The sequence below is a fragment of the Fukomys damarensis genome, unplaced genomic scaffold (genome assembly GCF_012274545.1).
Source record: "Fukomys damarensis isolate Sample0158 unplaced genomic scaffold, DMR_v1.0_HiC HiC_scaffold_4, whole genome shotgun sequence".
Lineage (NCBI taxonomy): Eukaryota > Metazoa > Chordata > Mammalia > Rodentia > Bathyergidae > Fukomys > Fukomys damarensis.
Window position 1 is genome coordinate 413,839 of NW_022900916.1, and position 13,881 is coordinate 427,719.

The 13,881-nt window shown below is 40.9% G+C and overlaps 1 protein-coding gene across 3 annotated transcripts in view; it reads right to left on the reverse strand.

Annotated features, from left to right (window-relative positions):
• The window catches only part of Dmtf1 (cyclin D binding myb like transcription factor 1), a 36,811-nt gene extending 23,587 nt beyond the window's left edge, over nucleotides 1-13,224 (reverse strand). Inside the window, exons 1-4 of one of the 3 annotated variants that reach the window (XM_010636556.3) lie at nucleotides 12,987-13,224; nucleotides 9,491-9,612; nucleotides 8,280-8,396; nucleotides 6,759-6,881 (exon numbers count right to left, since the gene is read on the reverse strand). In XM_010636556.3, coding sequence (XP_010634858.1) covers nucleotides 6,759-6,881; nucleotides 8,280-8,388 — 232 coding nt within the window. In that variant the 5' untranslated portion in view covers nucleotides 8,389-8,396; nucleotides 9,491-9,612; nucleotides 12,987-13,224. The remainder of the gene's footprint in view (nucleotides 1-6,758; nucleotides 6,882-8,279; nucleotides 8,397-9,490; nucleotides 9,613-12,986) is intronic. The other 2 variants (XM_010636548.3, XM_010636562.3) reach the window with 2 other exon arrangements.
• Between the last annotated feature and the right edge of the window lie 657 nt (nucleotides 13,225-13,881).

A 13,881-nucleotide genomic window follows, 5' to 3' on the forward strand; every position in this document is an offset into this window, starting at 1 on the left:
AAAAAAAAAAAAAAAAAAAAAATCCATGGAATAAAAGCTGGCCATGTACTGACACTCTGTACCAATACACCCGCACAGGTACATACTCATTTGCTTAATGTTGGGCATTTGATTTATACAAAATAAAGACTGTTTCATGGAGCTTTTACTCTACTGCAGAAAGACAGATGAGTAAACTACCATTCTTACTATGGTTGATAGGGACTGTAAGATAAGAAAGAAAAACAAAGCATAAGTGTCAGGGTGGGGCTGCGTTTACAAGCGCAGTCAAGGAGGCTAGGGAAATGACAGAGACCTGACCAAAGTAGGAGGAAAGCTCGTTGCCAGGTCTTTCAGGAATCCCCAGGGAGCCCCGTGAACTCTGAGACAGGCATGCCTGAGGTGCTTGTGAGTAATGCATCTGGCCAATGCTGCTGAAGAGACAGCACAGGAACAGAGGGTATGTGGGTCTGAGAGCCCACGGCACAGACCCTGGCTTTAACACGGAGACAGGAAAGCCTTGGGAGGCTCTGCGTATAGCAGTGAGACAACCACATGCAGCAGGAGCACCTTGGACACTCTGGAGAAAACCAGGTTTGGGGCAGAGGGGGCGCACGTGATGTCAGTGGAGAGCTAATACACTCATCCAGGAAAGAGGTCAGGGAGGGACTGGGGTGCAGGGCTATGTAGTTCACATGCAGATGGACAGTATTCTGATGGCAGTAGATCTGTGGGCAAACTAGATGTGAGAGAAACAGAAGAGGCAAGGATGACACTTTAGTTTTTTATCTAAACAACTGAAGATATGGCCTGCCACCCTTGAGATGAGGAAGACTGTAGGATAAACAAACATAAGGATTCAGGAAATTTTAGGAACTCAGTTTTAAACACATTACTTTAGCTAGCATGGTGGTGCATGTCTGTAATCCCAGCATTCTGGGAAGCAGAGGCAGAGAACTGTAAGACTGAACCTAGCCTGGGCAACTTAGCAAGACCCTGTCTCAAAATTAAAAAAATAAAAATAAAGGGATAAGGCTGTAGATAAGTGTAAAAGTCTTGGGTTCAATCTCTAGTACCACAAAATAACACACACACACACACAAACTCTGAGACATCTACCAAACATACAGAACTTCAGAAAAGTCTGAATGTGGCTCCACTGTACAAATAGTATAATGAACTGCTAAGAGAAGTCTGGCTGAAATAAATCTAGGTGTCATCCCTAAAGAGATACATAGTTCTGGATCTAATCCACACTTAGGGATTTGGGCAGTGTGAATAAGTCAGCATCAGACTGTGGAATGGACACAAATGTAAAAAGAAAGCCAGAGAAATGTGTTCCCTAAAAGCCAGGTGACAAATGTTCTGGGAGGAGGAAGTGGTAAATCAATACTGTCAAAAAATTCAGACAGATCAAGTAAGACAAAGACCAAAAATAAATCACACACACACACACACACACACACACACACACACACACACACACACACACATCAACCACAGTATTTAACAAGGAGGTCTCTGAAAACCTGGAAAGTTGAGGTGAAGGGATAAATCCTTCTCCCTAGAGTATATTTTAAGGAGAAATGGAGGCAAATATAGGCAATTCTTTCAAGTCTTCTGCTTTAAAGACAAAGAGAGAAGACAGATAGGAGGCAAGTGGGCTGAGGGTCTTTTTAAAGAAAAACGTATTTGTAATAGGGAAGGAACCAGATAGAGAATGAAAAGTTAATGATTCAGTAGAGAAAAGAATTAATGAACAATGTCCCCAGCAGGCAAAGGGACCAACTCTGGTAAACAGAAGGGCAGGAGGTAGCCAGGATATATGAACACAGGTGCAGACGGGGGTGGGAATGAGCAGGTACATATACAGATTATTTTCTAGTTGCTCCACTTTTCTCAGTGAAGTAAAAAGGCTGTTGGCTGAAAGTGAACAATGTGGAGGAGGTAGGTACAAGAAGTTTCACAATTTTAGAAACTGTAGTTAGGAGTGGGAGAAGACACTATGAAAGTGTGGTGTGACTGGAGGCAGCATAATGAGCTCAATGCAGGCTAACTCATCAGCAATAAACTGCTCAGCTTGCCTGTCCTGATCTTCTACAATTCCTGTACACTGCTGTACCGGTACAGACACGAACAGGAAAGACATATTTAGATTAGTTTATAATTTCCCCAAAGAACAATGTAGTTGAGAGAAAAAGATTTAAACGTAAAAGCAAGACAGTGACTTTAAGGATTAATCATGAAATCACAGCTGAGTGAAAAGGAAAAAATGCAAATACAGGAGGAACAATAAAAAACTGGTAAAATCAGCTGGGGGTAGAGGGTGGGCATACCTGTTTTCCCGATTGCCCAGCTGTAGAAGCCTGTTGCAAGATCCCAAGTGTGAGCCTTCTCTGGGCAACTCTGCAACCTAGCGAGACCATATCTCAAAATCAGCGGGGAAAGGCTGAGGATGTAGCTTAATGCAAAGACTAAGCTCAATCCCAGTACTGGGGGAGAGCAAGAGAAGAGAGGTAGGCTAAATGGGCCCCAATGAGGAAAAGGAGGGTAGGCATTAAGAGTTTACTAAAGAAAAAGTGAACTGGAAAGAAAAAGAAAGATCACAAAAGGATTCCAGTAACAGTATAGTAATAACAGAATGGTAAAGGGAGTGAAAAATGGATAAAGGGAATGGCTGAGGTATTGCAGGAATCATCTAAATTAACACAGTAATTACACCAAGAGAACAAAGTGAAGTAAATGCAATGCCCAATGACTATAATAAAGAAGTGGTTAAATGAGGAACAATTAACATGGGAGGTGAGTTTGGGTGCCGACAGGCTTTTCAGGCCCAGAGAGACATCTTTTGAAGGATGTAGAAGAAACCTACATACTGAAATTAAATCTGAATATACACCTTCAGAAATCATTTCGCCTCCATGAAGACAAGCAATGAATTTTTTGCTCAGTACCAGATGATGCTGACAGATGCAGACCCTCAAGAAGCCCCTCCCACAGTGACATGTAATAAATGCACATGCTCACGTGGTACAGTGTACACCTGACGTATGCACCCAACAACAAAAAAAACCCAACTAGTTTTTGTCTCCCTGATGTCTTCTTCTTTGTGCTGGCCAACACCCAACCCCTCTCCTCCTGCTTCATAACATGTGTAACTGCTAGAGACCTGTTACTCTTCCATGTAACTGCATCTCAGCATCCTCTCCAACTTCTCTGCTCTGCCCCTTCCCAACCCTCAACAGACCTGCTATCTCCATGAAGCCCACCCCATTAGCCTTCACATATGAGCAGAAACACAACACCTGCTTTCAGTGCCTGGCTGACTTCAACCAAGACAACATTCTCTACTTCCATCCAAGATTTTGCAAATGACAGAGCTTTGTTCTTTTCTATAGCCAAGTAAAATCTGACTGTATAAACACATTTTCTTTGTGCAGGCATCCACTGATGGCCTAGACTGACTCCAAAAGGGGACACTGAGAATGGTGCTGTGACAATGGATGTGGGGGCACCATCCTCAGAAATGATCATATTTCTCAGGGGAATACATCTAGCAAAGGCTCAGCTTGAGCACACAGCAGCTCTGCCCCTCCTCGAGGAGCCTATAGTTTCCTTAGTGCCTGTGCTAATTTACATCCCCATAACAGGGTACAAGAGTTTCCCCTTCTCACACCCTTGCCAGCATTTGCCATTTGTCTTTTTTTTTTTTTTTTGATACTGGGGATCAAACACAGGACCTTGCACTTGTGAGGCAGGCAGCAGCATTTGTCTTTTTGATTTCAACCATTATAAATAGACTGATACCATAATCTAGTACTTCATTAATGGGTTGTTTAGATTTTCTATGCCTTCATGGTTAATCTTGGAGAATGTATGTACCTATACACGTATCTATTTTTTCTTGGTTTTTCAATTTATTGGTGTACGACTGTTCATAACATAGTTTTCACTAATGATCTTTTATATTTCTTTGGTATGGTACCAGTTTTTCATCTCTGAATGTGTCTAAATCTTCTCACTCTTTTCCCTGGTTAATCTACCTAAAGGTTTGTCAATTTTCTTTCCAAAAAACCAACTCTTTGTTTTGATCTTTTACATTGTTTTTCTAGTTTGTTTTTATCTCTGCTGAATTTCTCATTCAGATCATAAATTATTTTCCTACTTTTGTTGAATTGTCTGCCTGTATTCTAACTCGCTGAGCTTCCTTGAAAGTATCATTATGAATTCTTTTCTAGGTGGCGTAACAGTTTCCCTCTCTTTGGGGTCAGTGCTAGAGAGCTCTTGTGTTGAGAAGCATCCTGTGACCTTGCTTTTCCTGTTTCCTTGTCCCTGTGTTCACACTATAAATCTGATGATCAGTCACCTTTCCCAATTTTACAAACTCTCCTGGAGAGGTGTTCCAGTGTGCTGGCTAGGTGCCACGTCAGCTGTGGTTTCAGGTAGGGACAGTAGTGTGGAGCCTGTGCAGCTTCTCAGCTGAGTCTACAGGTGCCCCCACAGCCTAGGTCCCAAGGCTTGAGTAATTGCTTCTTTTGGATATAGTTCAGTTGAGGCTGGCTTGCCAGTGGCTTGACACAGGCACCTATCTGTCACCTCCTGTAGGTGTACAGGGCAGGGCCACTCTGCTGGACCTTGTTGGCGGTGTGATAGGAATGGTAATGGAGGCCAGATATATGATGGCTTCTGAGCACGGTACGGGCCAGGGCCACTCCAGCAGGTCCAGGAATTCTGGTAGCGGGAACAGGGTGCTTGCTAGTGTCATAGGCCAGGGACCAACCAGGCTGCCCCAGCAGGCACAAGGACAACACACTTATCAGTGTCAGAGGGCACGTGGAGGCTGCAGGGGCCTGTGGGGTGAAGCCCAGGGAAGTGAGGGGCTGCTAAGCTCCTTCCCAGAGCTATTCCTGCAGCTGACGGGGTGGTAAGCAAACTTCATGATTCTGTGTAGCATTTAAGTACAGAAACTTTCCTAAGTTGATTTTTTCAATATACTTAAACATGTAAACAGCTTGAACCCACCTTTTAAAAAGTTCGGTCTTATTGCTAAGTATTAAGACTCTTCTAGACTGTGTTCCATATATGATCAAACAGCTCATGTGCCCCTGTGTAAACGTACCTATGTTATCACAGGTAAACGATGAGGGTGTGAAGGAATCTGCTTAATATCACAATAATCTGAACGTGTGACCACGAACAAAGCACTCTTCTTTAACCAAATGAGTTAACTATAATTTTATCAAAATAATCACTCAAAAATTCTATTTTAGAAAATATTCATATAGAAACACATGCACAGCTAGATCAATCAAGTCCTTAAAATCACAACATAATGGCAGTCACATTAGGACAGAACTAAAAATACACATAAATCATCATTAGAAAGAGTTCATTTAATTAGAAATATGTTGTGCTAAAAAAGACAAACAAAAAAGATATATATTATGCTTGTTATCTACCATACCTGGAAGTAATATTAACATTATCGCTTTGTCAACTCATCCGTTTTCCTCCAGATCAGGATGTCCACTGTGGGATGCTATGTGTGCTGTGGCTCTCCACAGTGCACGCTCGTGTTTTCCACTAGGTGAAGATGTGTCCTGCTAGAGGCTATGAGCAGAGTCAGTGTTCAGACACAGCCCAGCTCTGCTCTGCACCAAGAGTGCCAGCAGCAGCTGCATCCACCCTGGCTCTGCAGAGCTACCACTCTTCAACAGGCTTTGCAGTCTGCTATGTACATCAGAAGTAACCCAGTGTTTTATTTCTCTTAGAATCTAGTCTATTCTAAAAGCCACTGAAATACAAACATGTTAAGATTGGGGGAGGGAGTCTGGAGATGTAGCTCAGTGGTAGAGTGTTTGGCCTATCATGTACAAAGCCCTGGGTTTGAGCCCCAGCAATGCAAAAAAATAAAATAAAATTTCAGTGAGAATAAACAAATCAGGCACTTCTTTCAGGTCCATGCACCATGTACTATACAGAAGAGGCAACTGTAACACTGGGTTAGGAGCACACCCTATTACAATCAGAATGCCTGGATACAAGCTTTAAAAAGTCACTCTATCTCCGTGCATCTCATTTTCCTATCCTAAGGAATGGGAATGATAATAATGCTAATGCCTACTGAACAGCATGCTTTTTATTCAGGGTAAATATGGTTCTTGAGGGGATGTGAAAAAATTCTCTCTTTTTTTGTGGTGCTGATGACTGAATCCAAAGCCCATACATTGAGCAACATCCTCTTTCTTACAATTTCTATTTTCAGACAAGGTCTTCTTAACTCCCTAAACTGCTTTCAATGGGCTCAAACTTGTAATCCTCTCACTTCAGCCTCCCAGAGTGCTGGGATTACAAGCATGCACTGCTCTGCTTGACTAAAATCTTACTCTACAAACAAAACAATGGTAAAAAATAGTACATTTTAAAAAATATACAGGAGAGAGTATTATAATCCATCTTCCAAAAATAGTCTAAAAAGAATCCTCATGAAGCCTGTAAGAGGTTGAGATTTTTTTCATTAGAGGAGTGACAGGGAACCTTTCAGAACTTTCAATGATACAAACAGCTCACCGTGGCTGTATGCCATAAGTTCACCACCACTGACTAAAAAGCCTAAAATTTTATGTGCCTGGCACATAGAATTAGTTAAAAAGAGATTTTTTTGGACTAAATGAAAAGCAAAGGATCCAAGTCTACCTAGAAATGCCAACTTAGACTCTTGAAAGCTAAAATGTGATTTCAAAGGGGGAACTCCTGGCTCTTAACACACAGTGACTTACGTGGGAGTGCAACGACTGATATGCAGGGAGTAGAATCGTCAATGCTCTGGTCATCCTCCGAGGACAAACACAGCCTCTTGTGCGGAGGGTCAGTACTGTCCTCTGAGTCTATCTCATCAGCTTCTAATGGAAGGAAAAAGCAATTAACCAAACAAGAATCTCAGAACTTCAAACCAATAAAGAAAAAACAAAAGCTTCAACTAGTAAGAACTGCAAATTTTCTTGTACATTAGCTCATTCAGTACAGTTGTGCAAAGGGACTTACAGGACACTATTTTCTCTAGCCCACCATAAATTTGCCTCCCATTCTCAAACACAGAAAGGGTTGGATAGCTGATTTATCCACAATAAGTACTGCAATATTGGGACTAGAACAATGACGGCTACCCTGGTCACAGGAACCTATAGTGCAATGGAGAGGACTGAACCAACAATTTCACAACAATGTCGCAATAGCTATGAAGGGCAAAGAGGCTGCTGCTAGTGCACAAAAAAGTTCAGACTCTAGGTACAAGAAGGTTTGCCGAAAAAAGTATCTTAACTGGAAGAGGAAGAAGCTGGGGAAATGACTACTCCTGGCAGCAGAAGCCATATGCACAGAGCCACCAAAAACAAAGCCATGAACAATTTTTTTAGCAATCTGAAAGATTAATTAGAGGCGGGAGACTGGCTTAAAGGCTATTAGAACTATTCAGATAGGAAAAGAAAATCTAAACTTAGAAAGGGGACTTAAAACAGGAAAGCTGAATTTAAAAACATCATACCATCAACAAGTCTTCATGGTAAAATAAATGTAGAAGACGAGAGAACTTATTCCTAAATACATTTATGACTTGGGACACTTATTTAAAGGAAAAACAACAAAAAAAGTAACTTTAGGAAGTGTGTGAAAGAACTGTTTCAGATACGTAAAATTTAAGGTGACTGCAGAAGCATGGTGGCACATGGTTGCAATCCCAGCACTCTGAGAAGATGAGGCAGGAGGAGTGTAAGCTCAAGCCCAGCGTGGGAAACTCAGGGGCATCTTGCCTCAAAATAAAAAAGTACTGAGGATGCAGCTGTGTGTGAAGGCAATGGACTCAATCTTCAGTAAAAATAAAACAAGAACAACCAAACTCTCCCAAACTGAATGATCCAGGAGATTACACACACACACACACACACACACACACACACACACACACAAAACACACCAAGAAAAGAGACAATAGAACTAGATTTGTAAAGATGAACTTAAAACCAAATAAATAAATAAGGAAGGAATAGGCAGAAAAGTAATAAGCTCACAAATCTCAAGACTTTGGATCTTAAACCACCCTAGATGATCACATAAAAACCTTAAGACAGTTTTGCAAAATTTTTAAGCTTCCAACAAAGGTCTATCAGACCCAAAGAGATCATCTCCCTCCCCTGCCCGGCTGCACAGTCCGCCTGGATCTCAGGGTGCGAAGCAGCATGAAGCCCGGGAATCCCAGCCAGCCAGAAGACAGCCGGAAGACAGCGCGCCTGATGCTCTCCTACCATGCCGTGGGCAGTGGAGGACGAGGTTCCCGTCGGTGTCCTGCGTCAGAGTCACAGAGTTCACAGTCTCAACTGTCACTGTGTCAGAATCCTCTTCCTCTGTGCTCATACTCAAATCTGTGTAGGAACATGCTCCAGGTCAGTTTGTAACTTCCAGACAGGAGCCTGCCCCCACCCAAAGAGTCACACAGCCATCTGCCCACCTTGTTCTTTATGTGAAACAGCAGCAAGAACTCAGGTTTCAAACACTGTCTTTTATAGCTTATAATGCATTATTTAGAGTTCGATGTGATAACCTACAAAAACCTGACTGCGTGTGTGTGTGTTTTTTTTTTAAAGTTTTACAAGGTGCCAGGATATAGCTGAGCAGCACAACACCTGCCTGGAAAACTCAAGGCCCTGAGTTTGCTTCCTGGTAACCCCCAAAATAGTTTTTACAACCCTGAATGAAAGTGAATCTGACTGAAGATATTTACCAGCACAACTCTCTACTCTTTGGTTGTTTTGTAATACGCTCACATAGGTGTTTACTTCCTAACTGTGTAGCAACGGACTCATAAAACTTTTATCTCGATCTAAGAATCACTCTTCCTAAACACTTAATCTCTATTATCTGAAAAACAGGAACACTGATTCTTGTTTTTGTTTTTTTTAATAATATTCAACAAGTCCACATATTCATCACTGACCAAACTGTTTTTCAATATATGGAGTTAGGTCTTCTTTTGAAATAGAGAACTCTCATGTAAAGTGCCTTTACCTGATATTTTACACATATACAATAGGTTTTGTTTGTTTGTTTCTGTCCCTACAAAATGAGTGAGCAGAATCTCAGAATATTATCTCATGGCTAGCAAGGATAAATACACTGGATTACAACCAGAGGTCTAGTTCAGCACCTTTCAATGTTACGAATAGTCTGCTCAGCACAGGTGCCATAGGTTCACCACTACTGGTCCAGTTGAAATCTTCATAGCTCCTTTAAATGTTCAATGACATTCTTGCCTCAATACTCAGTCTTAGTCTTGTCCACATATTTTTTACCAACTGTATAGAAGACTTAAACTTTGCCCTGGGTTCAGTTAATCACTCCATACTTATTTGACTCTTGTACCCAAGGTATCAATTCTTCTATGGTAGAAACTTAAAATCGAGGTCTAGTTACATTTGAACTTGGCCATCAAGAGTCAAGGTCCTTGAGGGCAGCTTACCTAGACAAAAGTGGGACCAGTGGCAGCCCTTCCTTCAGAATCCAGCCGTTGTTCCTTGGCCAGCAGCATCACTTTCATGTTATCCAGATCATTTCTCCGTGTGCTCCTATCTCTGCAGCACCCTGAAAAAGACAGCATTCCACAGTAAGACTAAGAACAAGTGGGAACTGTATGCCAGCAGTGTGCCAACGGCACTCAGGCCTATCTCAACCACACCATAGGAGGCCACAGTGGCTTTACACAGACCTTTGGGAAATCAGTCTTGGAAGGAGTTCCTCTACCTACTGGGTTTACACCCAGGTTCCTGGGCCAAGAAGACCCTCGTCAAAAGTCAAATATTCTCTAAAAAAGATAGGGTTAGTTATGTGAACATCAGAAATACTTTGCTTCATAAATTAGTATTAACACCCCTTTACAATACCATTATTTCATCTGTGTTAAAATTATATAAACATTGATTCATTCAAAAACCATTTTAGGATGACAGGTAAGCAGTCAGGCCAGAAAAGGTAAATTATAAGCAAGTAAGCTCTTAAATATAATGTGAAAACATTCAAAATCTGAAGTGTTTGGTTTTTAAAGGTGTCTTTCAAAATGCTTTTCATTTTTATCCCTAGGTCAAATTATTAAAAAAAAAAAAAAAAAAAGGAATAAAAAAAAAAAAAAGGTATAGAATCTAAAGTTCCTGGGGATGTTTCAACAAAAGTAAAAACCAAAATTTCCATTTTTTCAGCATTCTAATTAGAATTCCTCTGCAGGGTGGCTGTATTTGAAAACTACTGTATATAAATAAACTTGCAGTGGAAAAGGTATCTAACTCTGGAGTATAAAAAACGTGGCATTAAGAATTCCCCTATCACCAGACACTTATGTTGAAATTTTTAATTTCCTTAAGCGATATTGAAAAAAATTCTCACAATCTATTACCTTAACGGATAATAGTAACTAAATCTAAGATCATAACAACATTTAGAACTCTTAATGATATTGCAACCTATTTTCCAAAAAGGTCTTGTGGTATAAATCCTACTTTTGCTAACTATGCCATTTTTATTTTAAAAACTTTAAAGCCACAAACACAAGTGCTCACTGGTGGACACCAAGTGGCCATTTGTTGCTGTGTGAACGCAGTCTGTCCTCCCAGGCCCAGGGCAGGGAGCTTGGTTCCCTGGTGGGAGGTCCTTAGGCCAGGTGGGAGTACCTTCAGGGAGTACCTGCTGACTGTGAAGACCCTGCCCCCACCCCCTTGCAATAACAACAGCCTTGAGGCCCTAGGCAGGGACAGCTCCAAGTTGTGTGGACTTCAGCCTCCAGAACTGTGAGCTAAATCAATCTTCTCTTTATCAAGTTATCCTGCTTCAGTGTTTCATAGCAAGAAAACACATAGGAGCAGATCACATAAGTTCTTGAAAATTCTTACGGGACATTTATTAAACTGTGGGATATTATTTACATTTCGGCTCTGACTAGTGTGGAGAATGCGTACAGGAGTTACTTAAAAGACACGCTGTCCAAAAGGTGACTGTGGTTTGGGAAGGGGTCAGCAATCCCAGAAGAGATGGCAGAGCACAAACTGACACTGGGACAGAGACATGCAGACCAAGAGAAGGGAGCACTCTCAAGATGACTTGTAGGCTTTGAGCTTGAATATCTGAGTAATCTGAGACATCTAACCCTTACGAGATCTTAAACATAAGGTAGGAAGCACCCAAATGAAGACGCCAAGTTCATAGTCAGACACCTACACTGAACTCAACAGGCTAGGATTATACCTATACATTTTAGTGGCACGAAAACACCAGCGCAGTTGGAGGACACAGCTGGGATCCCAGCTCTAGTGCAGTCTAAGTGCACCTGCAAGTCAGGAAGACAACAAGCAAAGGAGACCACAAAGGATCAGTGAGACCAAAGAAGAAAAAATGTGGACCTGAAACAAGTGTCTTCAATGAATATCAGTCAACTTTGTTGAGCAAGGTGAAAGAAAAACTGCAGACACTTCTTTCATATGGCTTAGCTTTGCAGCGCTGACAATGGGAAGGGGCAGCAAGTGGGGTTGAGACAGCTGTTACTCAGAAGAGTACTTGTGAAGTTAGACTGAGAATACTTATGATCACTGCATAAAAAGCTGAGCAACGTAAGCCTTCACTCTAATACATTATACACAAAACTGAGCTTAACTTCTGGAGCCCTTTCCCCCTCAAGTACATATCAGGAAGATCGCCAGCTCTACTACTTTTTGGAGCACATAAGCACAATGCCATCAACCTACTCTGCTTTCCCTTGCTATATGATGGGTAAGTATTCCATATGCCACATTTATATTAACTACAAATGAGAAGATATAATGAAAGAAAAAACACAAAATTTTAACAGCCATTTTAACTGGTGAACTGGTACGTTAGTATTTCCTATCATTTGGTGGCTAGCTTTAAAGCAACAATACTCTAATTAATGGAAAAAAATCTAAAGTGTAGTACACTTACAGTGGTATTCTTATATTACCTTCACATCTAATTAAGAAATACAATGAGTTTCATTTATAGCTCCCAGTAAATATGACCCCATTTAATACATAATGACCTGCTAGAAAAGGAATACACATAAACAAGTAACTGTCCTGGGTTTGTTAACACTAAATTCAGTTGAAGAGTCACTCGTGCTACTTTCCAATCCAGCATTGATGTGAAGTTCTTATTCAATCTTATAGCAGTATTTCTGCTGAGTCTACACATCAACCTCACTGAGCAACTGCCAAATGATTCTCTTCTAAGACCCAAACAGGCCAAGGAGAGGCCACATTTCCTAGCTGGGGCTAACTGTAAACACACTGCTCCTGGATCCACACATAGTGTAAGAGCAAGGGTGCAGTGGGCAGGTGCTGTCAGTGGTGACCATGAGAAACACAGGTGGCAACATGCTGACCACAACCAACAGGGTTGGGATTCTAAGTTAGAAGGTTGGATGAGCCAGTGTCACAGGAGCAAATACTATTAGAGTAGGAAAGCCAGCAAGGTACAGAACAGCGGAAGTAGGTGAGCTGGAGACTGAGAAACATGGGCCAAGCCTCAGACAGTAAGCTACATTTAGTTTTCAGTTTGCCTGACCCTATATAATGTAAGAAAGAAAGGTCTGCGTATCTCATCATCTTCCAACTCTTGTCCACTTTTTTATTTTTACCACATTGAGACCCCATCTTTTATGACCTTTACTGTAGCAGAAGCATTTTCAAATACTCCTGTTTGTTCTACATTTTAATGAGTAAATGGTATGGAAGCTAACCAATAAATATTACTGATCATTTTTTTGAGGTTGCTATTTAAAAACTTTATGATTAGCACCATTACCAACTATTGCATATAAGCTATGTCTTAGGGAAATATTTAAAAGGAAAGTTGTCTAGTAGTGCACAAATAACTTGAAAGATATAGTTTAAGGTATATTTGTTTTCAAATAAAACAGAAAAATCTTCATGCCAGATAAAACGTAAGTTTCTTACATCTTGAACATGGGTACACGCAAGGATGTCAGAAAACAGATAAGACCACAGAATAACATCTTCATGAATAAGGATTTTAATTCCCATTAGGAACACTTCACACTCGAGGGCTAAAGCTTTAGACTATGGTTCCAGACTCCCGGAAATGGGCTGCTTTACATACTTTCTGGAAAAAAATTGAGAAGGCGATTAATCAACAGAGTGTGTAAAGTCAAGGTACCTAATTAATGTTCATCATGGCTTGGTTCTTTTTTTTTTCTTCCCGGTATTAAGAATCGAACTCGGGTCCTTTCACTTGTGAGGCAGTCAGCAGAACCACTGAGCTAAATCCCCAGCACAGCATGGCTAGCTTCCGAGGTGATAGACAATCTCACTACACTCCATAAAGGTTAATAAAGTTGTTAATGGAGTTTGTTTTAATTGACTTCAATTGCTTGAAGTTGATTCAATTATCAACTATGGAAAAGAATGTCACCATTTGAGTAAAGACAACTACCAGGTAATATGGGTCATTTTTAGGCCTAAGATTTCATATCTGGCTCTGCAACAAGATCATACTGCCTACTAAAAAGATTATCTTTCACCCAGTGCACGATTTCAGGGCTTATAATGTGTCTGGCTAGACTGAGATTTCACATCCGAACCCGAGCACTTCTGCACAAGGAACCATCAGAAACTCTTTAAGAGGAATACAAATTATTACCACATTCCCAATTTATACTCAGGTTAATTTTTAAAGTGCACTTCCTTACCAGAAACTAATACATACACTGGCAGTATATAAACCTAGTAAGTATTTCTTTTGCTACAAAACATTTGATGGTTAAGTGAATAATTAGCCTTGCTTACTGGCGCTTCAAAGAATAACCCAACGGTGTACATAACCAAAATGACT